Below are 12,353 nucleotides of genomic sequence, written 5' to 3' on the forward strand. Positions count from 1 at the left end.
TTCTCCCAAAGACAAAAATCACCTTTCTCCTGTCATTAAGTGATGCATGATTATACTCTAAATCTTACAGAGAACATTAAATAAAGAGAACTACTCAGATGACAGAAACATTCAGAAACCAAATGGATGGTGAGGGAAACCAGAGCTTTAGCAACAGCATAGAGCTGGGACCACTGCTTGAGTGAGCAAAGACAGGTGGAGGCAAGGTTGCCAGAACCTCCTCTGAGATCTGGGGTATAGAGGATTGCTCAATTTGGAAAGAGGGTCTGTCCAGCTGGAACTGTCACCATGGAGGAGACTCACTTCCTAGAAACTAGAAGGCAAAATACCTGGGGAATATAGAGCTGTGCTACCACACAGAACAGGGGAAAGGCAAGAAGAGTCTCAGCTGCTGCCATGTTTAACCAATGCTAGTCATTGTTGCCACAACAGTAATTATTTGTGTGCCCCCACCTCTGTTCTTAGACCATTTCTCCTACACATCAAGGATCCTCCCTGTGCCTATATGTAGAGAGAATGTCATCTACGAACAAGGTAGCATGGTCATAAGTTCTGTCAACAGGAAAAAAACAAAGGTAACAGTTGTTTCACAGTAGGAGCTGTTGCTTGACCAAGTGATACTGTAAAACCTGCATTTATAGTATAGTTTAGCTAGTTTATACCACTGTCACACCACCGTGTACTATCCTTGCACTGTGTTCAAAATATGCAAACCATACAAGAGACAAAACCAGAGATCATCAAAATCCAGTTACTAGAAGATTATTGTCAAGGTTTGGGGATGAATGGTGGAGGGGAAGGGTACAGGAATAGAGCATTCTTGTTTTTTTTTGGTAGCAAGAACCTACCTTGAAATGACAAATACAAGCATTTCTTTTCCTCATTAAGAATATAGTGAAATTGCCAGGTGCAGTAACCCCTGTAACCTCAGTGGCTCAGGAGGCTGAGGCAGGAAGATCATGAGATCATAAGTAGCCTCAGCAACTTAGCTAAGCCCTAAGCAATTCAGCAGACTCTGTCTCTAAATAAAGTATAAAAAAGGCTGGGGATATGCCTCAGTGGTAAAGTGCCCCTGGGTTCAATCCCTGGTTAAAAAAAAAAAAAAAAAGTGAAATCATGGAAATAACATTGAGAACATTCATGTGGCTGTTCAGTTTCTTCACTTTATAAAAATGAGATAATGTGATGATGAAATAAAAGGGGTAGGTAGAAATCAATGAAAACTAAAACATTTATAAATTGAGAAGAGAGTGAGCTGTTTGGGGATATTTCTTAGGTGACAACTGAAATTTCAAACCCAAACTTAAGTTTCAAAACAACCTTTATTCTGTTGAAGACCTAATACAATGCATCAAAGCAACTTAAAACAAGACATAGCTCCACTGAATCTATAACTTGAACAAAATGTCAAGGAGGCACACTCCCCCCACCCACCCACCCTAGGTGCCTTGTAAAGGCAAAATTACAACTGACCATGACATCCTCCCTCTCGTCAAAAGACCAACTTTATTTTAACAATGTCATATAAACAGATTTGTAAAAACATCGAACAGATTGTAGCTTTAAAAAATACACACATATAAATGAGAATTTTTTTGTTTTGCTTTTTTTGTTTTTTCCTCTTTTAAATAGCAGCATCCTGGGCAGCTAATGCTATCTCATGGTGACAAGTTTAACATTAAGTTGGATAGTCTTTCCAATTAATCCAATTCCATTCCCTCTCCACTCATCATACTAATATGTTATATAACTAGATTTTTAAAAAATAATAATTTGGCATTTTGGAACTTTGTCCCATGTGAGGCATTGTGCTTTAAACTGCCCCTTCCTTAAATGACCCTAAATTCAAACAGATAGCAGAGTCTGCCTTCCAACTGACTTGGATACCATGCATAGCAAAAGCAGTTGTTAAAACCGGCAGAACTTTTTTCCCCAATAAGGAACATCAGTAGGACTTCCCAAACACATTACTAGTTCATAACCAGCTATATGACAAAGTAATTCGTTCCCCACAGTGACAGCTCACATAAACACACTTTGACTTGACACACTGAAAATAAGGATTTCCAAGATAAGTCATCTAGACCTGCTCCCTAAAAGGAGTAACTTCTAAAAACCAAAGAGCCAAAGAATTATGAACTTCTCACTTCACTTGCCAACAATTTTCACCTTTTATAAGACAAAGCAATCTCAAAGGAAAAAACAACCCATACACATATACAAGAACTGTACTAGACATCTGCTTGTTATGTACTTGAACTCAATGACTGTGGATCTGTCTTGGCTGAAAGGTGTACTGGAAACAGTCCATGCACATATACATATATACATATACCCAGGGCCGTGACATTGTCAAATGTTGCCAACATATGCCTTTTGCCTTTTCACATGGTTATGATCACTCTTGCATGGAGTATGAGGTCCCACTGCTCCCACTTCTATAGCCTTTTCACAGCTCTCTGCAGCCTAGTTTCTGGCTTTGACTTTAGGATGCTACATTGGGTGGGAAAAAATGAATGCATGGATAAGAATCACATAGCAGGAGTGGCTCTGCTGTCTCCCTTCATACTCATGAGCCAGAAACCGTTAGGAGATGACTGAACCCACAGAGCCCTGATGGTCAAACATCCACAAGGACAAATTTGGTGTGCATGCTACCTTAGGTCAAAAGGCATTTGACGGAATAGGTCTGATGTAACTCGCTGCCACACAGAACACCGAATCCTGTCTTCTGTTCAAAGAAAAATCTATTGCACTTCTGCTTGTGAGACACAAAAATGAGGCAACTGTCTAAATAGCATGTTGTTTTGCAGAATGTTGAAGCAAAAAAATTGTAGCTTTTAATGAAACATCCGACCTCAGATGTATTTTAGTAATTAAATGAAAGTTATTTGTATTTAATAGCATACATGATGTGCTACCAAAAAACAAAAAAAAACAAAAAACACCAAAACCCCACAAGTCTAGTTTATCAAATACTTGTAACTAACAAACTTCATTATGATGTGGCAGGATATCACCACTGGAAGTTTTAAAGCAAAGACGGACTAAAACCAGGGAATCATAAATTGTCTGGCAATGAGAGGGAGATGGTCAGATCAGAAGAGTCAAGTCTGAGGGCGGCAGTCTGACCGAAGATAAGACTTTTGCTCTCGGGTAATGAGTAGCTTCATAAAAAGAAGAAAAATAATACATTCTACAGAGATTAACTCAGGTGCTAGACTGATTCTTCCAAACGATTTTTTTTAAAGGAACATTAAAACAAAACACCCTCATCTTAGTATTTTATGAAGAGAGAAATAAAGTTGTGGGTGAATCTAATATTGAGAAAGGGAAACTGAAACTGTAAGATTCCATTTTAATCCAACAGGGTAGTGACCATGATCATCATCAGCCTTCGCCCCTTCCGCCATGGGTACAATTCCTGCTGAACAGTAACAGCTTTTGCATATGTAAATCAGGGAGGGAGACTCTCAACCTCACCCTAAATTGGAAAGATGTCACCACAAAATTTTTCCTTTCCCCACCCTCAAGTACAACACACGATTATTGGGATGAATGACAAGGACTGTCATCTGGATTCCTGCAATGACCACCACGACTTGAACGAGCTTGAAGGAACTCCACACAGCCCAGAGCAGCAACCAGATGCCTGTGTCTACTTGCTTTATGTTCTAAATTGAATAGAAAGCTAGGAAAATAACAAGTATCCAATTGAAATCTCAGGTCATGCTTTTTCTAAAATGAACATTTGTTGGTTATCACAACTAATGTTAAAAAGAGAGGAAAAAAAATACATTTTCTAAATGCACAGATTATACCTTGAAACCAGTGTGCTAAACCAAGGAGGGTGGGGAGCATTGTTCCAGGAAACCCAAAATGAACTCTCAGCACTTTCTTCATCAGAACTGAAATACCTGACCAGCTGCACTGGGTTAGAGTTACAGTAGGTGTGTAATTATCATTAATTGAGAACAACTAGCAAGTCAAAGTGGGAAAAGACTGAAGCAGAAGCAACTTCACTTTGCAGTTATTCGCCACTTGTCTGAATTGTGAGAAAGTGCATACCACCCCTCCCACCACCCTGCCTGTTACAGCCCCTGGCTATTCCTCCCCCCAACCCCCAGATTCAAGAAGTTCACAATTCATTATAAAACAAACATTGCCAGGTACCGTATTTTAAATCTTAAAACAACATTGTTGGACTCAGCGATACTTTGTCATATTCATACATCTTTTTCTTTTCTTTTTTATTGAATAAAGCAGCTTTGAAGCTTATCAGGCACTGCCCAACAAAACATTTAGTCCAAAAAAAAATCTGTTATGAACTTTTTAACCTTGGGCTAACCGCCAAGTACTCTGTACAAGAAAAACTGTAAAATTATTTCATAGTTTTAATTCTGAAGCCATTATTTTAAAACTGGCATTCTGTACATTTCTTCTTTAAAAAAAGGATAAGAATAACAAAAGGAATATTAACAAAAATCAGAACAATATTTTCAAGCAACAAAAACTGGGAAGGGGAAAGCTTATTCTGAAGGTATATTTTTAAACTGATAACAACTTAATGAAAATTAAGAATTGCATAGCGCTGTGCATTTAGCCTTCAGCAAAACAAAAAAGAAGCTATTTGGTTTTGATACAAATCCATCTATTTGATAGTTAGTCATCCGATATTATGTACATATTTTATATACTTAATGTCATTTTAACTCCTGTTTTCCACGCTCCATTTTTGTTGGTAGGTTGTTTTTATCTTGACAAGTTTAAACAAAACATTTTATGGCACTTTGCTACAACAGATTTCCCCTTGAACATACATGAACCGATGTTCTCCCAAGGTGCCCCTTGTGAGCAAAGTGCCTTTCTGCTACATATCGTTCGGTTGTTAAGAAATGAAATAATCCACAGTGCGATGCGTCTGGGCCCACTGTGCACAGCGACACCCAGGCTAAACCAGGCTGGACCCAGCATTCTCGGGTGTGGGCTCCTCAGCCCTATTTACCTTCTGGTCTCCAAAGTCCCAACTTATAGCTGGTAAAGCTTCAGAAAGCATTAACAAGCACCATGGTTAAAGGCCTCTTTGTCCCTGCACGCAGAGATTTTTGCATTTCTTTTTCTCTTTGTGTTGTGTTTGTGGCTTTAAATTAAACCAAAAAAAAAAAAAAAAAAGATAAGAATAAGCAGTCTGGGTTAGAAAGATCTGATCATCCTGCAGCTCTAGGTTGCGAGTGTTCCCCTACTTCTTTTTTGTCCAAGAAAGCTCTAGTCCCATCTGAAGACTGACAACTTCCTTTCTGCAGCTCAATTCACAGGTCAGGCTGGAGAGGAGCCCTTTGCTTTCCAGAGGCCTCAGGGTGGCTGAACGTCAGGAACAGGATCAGAGGGTAGCGCTTCATCGCCTCTGCTGTGCATATACCGGGTATGCTAGTGTGACGTTGAGGGAGTCGTTGTGCTGCACGAGGGAGGTGTGTTGGTAATGTAGCACCAGTTCCTTCAGGGAGCTGTACAGGTTATAAGGCTCCGCAAAGCCGTAGCCAGTCGCTGTTTTGTTGATGACACAATGCTTGACTTCACCGTCCACCCTGGAGAGGAGACAAAACAACTGCCTTTTGAGTATGCCCAGGACAATTCACAGCTCTATAGGGCATCTTTAATAAGGTTATCATGGTGAAAGAGCACATTACATGGGAAGGTGAAACTGTCCAGGGTGCTGTCACTTATTTACTGGCTAAGGGTCTTGAGTAGGGCCAAGCTCTGGGGCCAGCTTCATCTTTAAGATGGTTTAACAGGAGGACAAGAGTAACATGAATGTAACAGGCTGAGGTGGTGCATGTGAGGTGCTTGACAGAATGTTCGGCATGCAGTAAGCAGGCAGCGAAGAGAAGAGCCGTTCCCAACCGTTGTGACAGTGAGTGCAGCCCAGTGACAGCAGCACTCTCTCCCTCCAGTCACAACTGATAACAGGATTCCTTCTTTCAGCCCTCCTCAAAAGGTCTACACAACTTTCCATGTCTGCATCTACTCTGAGTTCTCCTGTTCTCCTACTCCAAGTTCTGTGTCATTCCTGAGAGGAAGAGTAGTTCTGCAGTAAATGGAGGTCAGCCTTGGAGTATACGGTATTTACAACTTTTCCCTATTAGAGGACGTTTATGTCTCTGACATGGTGATGCAAATGGTGACACCAGTGACCCAAACTCACTCTTCAAAGGACTCTACACAATAGTAAGAAGTAAGTGGGGAAAAACAAAGAAAAACAGGCCATGTGACAGAACTAGGTCTCAAAGCCAGACAGGGAAGGGGTCTTTCCTCGTGTGGCTCTGACATGTAGATATTTTATCTATAGGAGGTGTTCTTATGTGAATGACCTCAGATTCCAGCGGTATTAGCCTTCAGAGGCAAAAACAAACAAACAAACAAAAAACCATGGGGCAGGCATTACTATTTCCATTTTAAAGATGAGAAAAGACTTAAAGACGTCTCATTCTCTCATTTGCTGCCAAATTGGAAAACAAACTCCAATCTTCTAAATAAAGGGCAGGTTTCTTTGGTAGATCTTTTTTCTTGGTGGGGGTGGGTACTAGGGATTGAACCCAGGGGTGCTTTACCACTGAGCTACATCCCCAGTCCCTTTTAAAAACTGGTTTGAGACAGGATCTCACTGTTTTGCTAAAGCTGGCCTCAAACTTGTAATCCTCCTGCCTTAGCCTCCTGAGTTGCTGGGATTACCGGCATGTATCACCAAACCTGCTATGAGAACTTAATAGACATAATATCCAAGTCTAACTAGAAGTGTCTATTTTATTTCCTCTTTTGCATTACTATACTATAAGATTCAAAGCTAGAACTTTTTCAAATCCTTACCCTTAATGAATAAATGAAACATAAAAACTAGTTTGCCAGAGATACATACACTACGGAGCAGGCGTAGCAGCCTTGCTTACTGCTCTCCCGGACAAGAAAAGTGCCATCTCGCTTCCCTCGCAATAGGTTTTCAGCTTTGTTTCGGTTGCTGCTTCCAACATTCCATGTCTTCTCATCATGGTGGGGTAAATCCTCATCGTCTTCCACCAGAGAATATTGGCTACATAGACAAGAGAGAAGGTTTCTGAATAAAAAGTGCAGGAACCCCCAGCATGCCTCACTTTCTCCCCGCAGGGCCCTCTTACCACTTCCACCTTGTTCTGTCCGACTCCAACAAAGTCAGAACAACCATCAGGTAGCTAGATCAACCCTGCTTCTCTGACCTGAGTTTTCTTATTAATGTTTAGCCTCCAATGTCACTCCACAGGACAGAGTTAGCAATAAATACTATCTCTGTCTCCAAGTCAGCAACCACACGGAGGTACCGAGGCAGAGGGAAAACTATTAAGTTATCCTGTTTATCCAGTTTAGATCGGGAAATTAATTAAATAGGAGGACTGCCAGTTTTCAAATAATTCAAACCAAACATACACTTAACCTTCAAAATATACTAAACATAATTTTTTTTTCATTGAAGCTTCCAAAAATATTTTGGGATTTTTCAGATGTTCAGGGACATCATTATGGACACAGGGTCATTTTACACAACTATGAGTAAAAATAAATCCAAGTCCTCCTTAGCTAAACTTTCCTCTTTTTAAAATTCCAGATAATGACACGGAGTTTATAATTTTCTCCTATGAGATGTTCCAAACTCAGTAACTAACTCCTCACTTGTTATGAAAACAAAATATGTCATGAGTCTTCCTAAAATGAGGACAACCTTTTGCTCTCTGTCATCTTAGTAACTAGCTACTTACTCTTCAGTATTTTCGTTGCCTAGCCACTCATTTAGCTTCTTTTGCCGGACACCTTTTTGAGTCAGCCACCTGGAAAACAGTTTTGAAAAGAAAATGCATTAATAATTTGTCCTTAACCTTAGCAATCGCCAATCATCCCCTACCAGGGTTTTGTTTCAAATACTTACATCAAGTACTGGTCCCTGGTCTTTCTCAGTTGAATGAGGTCTGGCTTAATGCTGTTCATACGTTTGTCAATCTCACGATACTCAGCTGCCTGCTTCTTCAAGTCTTCCTCCAACCTTCTTCTACTGTCAATAATTTCACTGATTCGAGACTTTAGCTTATCATAATTATGCATAATCCTATAAGATAAGAGAAATGTTATCTGTATTTACTTGGGTACATCAGGTAAGTTCTCCCAAATTTATGAAAAGTTTCACTATTGTTTCCTGTAAGTTTTCCTCTGATAAAGAATGTCTTCCTATCATTTTAAATTATCCAAAGCACAGAAATTGAGACCATCAGTTTAAGCAGTCTTAAAAGATTTTGGTTATTTCTAGAGAGAGGAGGAAAAAAAAGTCACAGTTCACCCACCTCTGTATTTCTTTTTCATTGCCTTCACGTTTAAACTTTTCTATATATTCTTTGCTGTACCGTTCCTGGGTTTGGCACTGTTCTTCAAATATTTTTATAGTTTCATTAAATGCTTCAATAGCTGTCCTTTTCATTTGGATTTCCTGAAACAAAAATTTAAAAAGACAATGTCACATATTTCATAGAACAACCTCTTATTGCAAGATAGTATCAGCATTTTTGACCTATATCATCATCTAGCTTGGAAGAACAGTTGTCCTGGGGTATCATGGAGGTTGGTTCCAGGACCTCTCTGAGATACCAAGGTCAGTGGATGCTCATGTCCCTCATATCCCTTATATAAAAAACAGTATTCAAAAAGAACCTGTATATATCTCCTCCTATGAAAGCTAAATCATCTCTACACTACATATATATATAATGTAAATGTTATATAAATAATGGTACTATGTTAGCAGATTGGGATGTGAATTTAAAAAAAAAAACCACTGATAGAATTTCAGAGACACACATTTCCTTTGAAGAATTTCCTCAATCTATGGAAAATGATTATAGCTTCCATCTTTTTAAGCCATTTCTGTTATAGTATCCAGGATGCCTTCTCTCCCAGATGCTTCAGGGCCTAGCTCTAATCTCTAGAAAAACACTGTGGGCAAATGTACCCCTTTTCTTTTGGCAACAGGGCACATGAATGTGAAACTTTCACATTAAATCAATTTAAATCTCACAGTAACCCCTTCAGTTATCATGTGATCTTAATTTACCATTCTGATAACTATAGGTTTCATTCAGTAGGGTTAGAAGTTCTATGCTGGAATAATCAACAATGACTCACAAATAAATGACCTCCCTCCCACTTCATCCCCCAATCACAGCCTTTCTTATTCTTTTTTTTTTTTTTTTTTTTGAAGCTGTCCAGATTTCACAAAAACTCACCTGGGAAGTACGGGTATATTCTTCATATAATCTATCATATTCCCGACTTTTTTCTTGAAATTGAGTGTTATATTCATGTAATTTTTTCCCCACAGCTTCAATATTATCTTCTTTGACAACTTGATCCTAAAAAAAAATAAATTTAGTTGGTAAGGTATTTAATCAAATTACTACCGTTTAAAGATTTTTTTTTCCATGTTGCCAATTTTGTTAATCTTGCTATTTGATTTAGCAATTTTGTGGCATGTGTAAAGTTTTTCAAACATGATTCCATGTAATTTATGTGCTTTAAAATTTTCTATAGATTTGAAAGTATCTTGTCTCCACATTATGATAATATGAGGAATTCAGTTTTGATTACCTGTTGGTATTTGGATACTGGATAAAGTAATTTCACATCCAGTTTTGGATTGTACTGAGCTAGAGATTCATTCCGGTAGTGGTTTATTAGTTCAACCACAGAATTGAAGGTTAATGGGTCAGAGAAGCCATATTTTCCATCTCGGTGAAATATTTTGATTAATTTGTTATTTCCTCCTTTCCTGTAAATACAAAAGAAAAATAACAGTATTAAAATTTCTTAATAAAGAAATATGATTTTATGTCACAAAAACCCCAACTGCAGCTGCATTCTGAGACTCACCTTAGTGTAAGAGTATAATCGCCATGCATTTTAGTAGAGGCATCTCGTACCAAAAAGGTTCCATCTGCTGTATCTCGAAGTTTTTCATTAACTTCTTCCCTGGAATGAACAGAACACAAGACAATGCTTACCTTTTGAATTCAGTAATCATAGGTTTACATTCTTTCTAACACTTTTTAGTTGTTTTTTTTTTTTTTTTGGACCTTTATTTAATTTATTTATATGCCGTGCTGAGAATCGAACCCAATGCCTCACACCTACTAGGCAAGTGCTCTACCACTGAGCTTCAGAGCTACAACCCCAAACCCTACATTCTCTTATATATATATATATATATATATTTTAAGTTGTGAATGGAGCTTTATTTTACTCATTGATACATGGTGCTGAGAATCTAACCCAGTGCTTCACACATGCTAGGCAAGTGCTCTACCACTGAGCCACAACCCTACCCGCTACGTTCTTTCTTAATAGACTTTTTTTGCCGGGTGGCACTGGGCATTAAATCAAGGGCCTTGTGCATGCTAGGCAAGTGTTCACTCAGCAGCAATAGACTGTTTTTTAGAGCAGGTTTAGGTTCACAGCGAAACTGGGCATCAAGTACAGACAATTTCCATATTCTAACCCCTTATAGATTTATATTTAGATGTTATGTTTTTAGAGTTTACTAATTCCATATTTGTTTATAAGGACATATTAATTCCAATGTCATTAAAAATAGGTACATGAGGGCTGGGGGGTACAACTCAGTGGTAAAGCATTTGTCTAGCATTTGCAAGGCCCTGGGTTCGATGCCCAGTCCAGTACTACAAAAAAAAAAAAAAAAAAAGAAAAGAAAAGAAAAAAAGTATTCACTTTCATATTGGTATATCTATACTACAAAGATTCTACTTATTTTTTCAATCAATGTCCCTGACAAACTAGCACAAAAATTATTCCTAAAAGGCTTTCCTCCTACCACTCTCTACTCTCCAAAAAAAGCTAACTGGGGAAAAAAAAAAAAAAGACATTTTATGTTACTGTGTTTAAGAAAATAATATTAATAATCACAGTTCTGCTCAACAGAGAATGCCTCTACATTTTGCCTTAAGGCAGTGCCATGTCACCTTGGTGCTTCCCTGACATCTTTGTCAATAATAAAACTTCCCGGTTATTAACTTCCTGGGGCACTGAGCTCCCACAGTGCTCTAGCGCCCAGGGACTTTTTTGGTCGTCTTTGGAAAAGAACCAACTATACTTCATGCGTATGTTGGAGGATATCCTAAAAATGGAACTTAGCAAGCTGGTGCTTTTCCTTCTCTTCATGTAAAACTCTGTATCGACTGAAAATGAAGAGTTCTGGGTCTTACCTCGAGATCTCTCCCCAGTACCATTCAGCATCCTGTAAGGAAATATTGTTGTTCATACTGTTGTTGGCTGCAGTGGTGGGTTTGGGCGGTTTAGGAGGCAGTGCTGCAAGTGAAAGAGAAAGGAAAAGTTGTTTGCAATTCCAACTCCAACTGAACATTTAAACTTAGACCTATTTTTTTTCTTCAGATAAACATTTCCATTACAACAAAGAAAAAAAGAAATTGGAAATAGACACCCAGTAATTCACAATTCCATACACGATGAAAGACAGTTAAAAGAAAAATCTTAGAGTGTGGCTCAAAAGGAAACGAAACTGAAAAGGAGAAGAGGGAGACTGACAGGCACAGAGAATCTAGAGATGAACAAATAAATTGGGCTGGCCATGTAAATAAATTTCAGAGTAGACCCAGAGTCATGAAATTTTCTATACTTCTAGATTTTTAGCTATATTAAAGTTCTGTGCCTGGTCAAATCCATCTAAAGTAAGAAACTATGAACATGAGCAGCAGCAGTAACATGACTTGGCTTTAATTTTCTTCTTACTTAAGTATAAAAGACAAATTTGGTCTCTGTCTTCCACAAATGCTATTGCACTAATAAAACATACTGCTATAGATGAGCTTTTTTAAGAAGAGGAATTGGTTTTCTCTAATCTTAGTATTTCAGGCACTGTTCTGCCAAAAGCCACTTTAAGAAATTCATCTGTGACCTAAATCTCCTTAGTATTCACGTTAATATTCTGCTGGATAAATTGTGCTCTATGTGCCAGGTCTGGTTAAAAATCCTATCCCCTTTCTTCAATGTCAAATCAGTATTCATATATGAATTGGTGACAAATAAAAAAGGCTGCAGTGTTTCTTAATTGGGGGGGCACTAACATTGAAAGAAAACAATTTAGGAAATAAATCTAGGATTTGTAGCTAAATTTAAAGGCATAAGTTTTAAAGAACTGTTATTATTTTAATTTATATAAAAATTATTTCAGATGTTTATCAAGAACATTTTACAAAGACCGGGACTAAATAATGAAAAGCCACCTTTTTATCATATAGTATCTTAATAAG

General features: G+C 38.2%; 1 protein-coding gene across 4 annotated transcripts in view; it reads right to left on the reverse strand.

The window, feature by feature from the left end:
* Positions 1–1,560: 1,560 nt before the first annotated feature.
* The window catches only part of PIK3R1 (phosphoinositide-3-kinase regulatory subunit 1), an 84,969-nt gene continuing 74,176 nt past the window's right edge, over positions 1,561–12,353 (reverse strand). For all 4 annotated transcript variants that reach the window (XM_081289002.1, XM_081289003.1, XM_081289005.1 and 1 more), the window contains 9 exons: positions 11,289–11,391; positions 9,940–10,038; positions 9,658–9,838; positions 9,297–9,422; positions 8,361–8,503; positions 7,952–8,128; positions 7,785–7,853; positions 6,914–7,084; positions 1,561–5,585 (listed from right to left, as the gene is read on the reverse strand). In XM_081289002.1, the coding sequence (XP_081145128.1) occupies positions 5,396–5,585; positions 6,914–7,084; positions 7,785–7,853; positions 7,952–8,128; positions 8,361–8,503; positions 9,297–9,422; positions 9,658–9,838; positions 9,940–10,038; positions 11,289–11,391 (1,259 nt within the window). In that variant the 3' untranslated portion in view covers positions 1,561–5,395. The remainder of the gene's footprint in view (positions 5,586–6,913; positions 7,085–7,784; positions 7,854–7,951; positions 8,129–8,360; positions 8,504–9,296; positions 9,423–9,657; positions 9,839–9,939; positions 10,039–11,288; positions 11,392–12,353) is intronic.

This window comes from Spermophilus citellus (assembly GCF_964194105.1).
Source record: "Spermophilus citellus genome assembly, chromosome: 1".
NCBI lineage: Eukaryota > Metazoa > Chordata > Mammalia > Rodentia > Sciuridae > Spermophilus > Spermophilus citellus.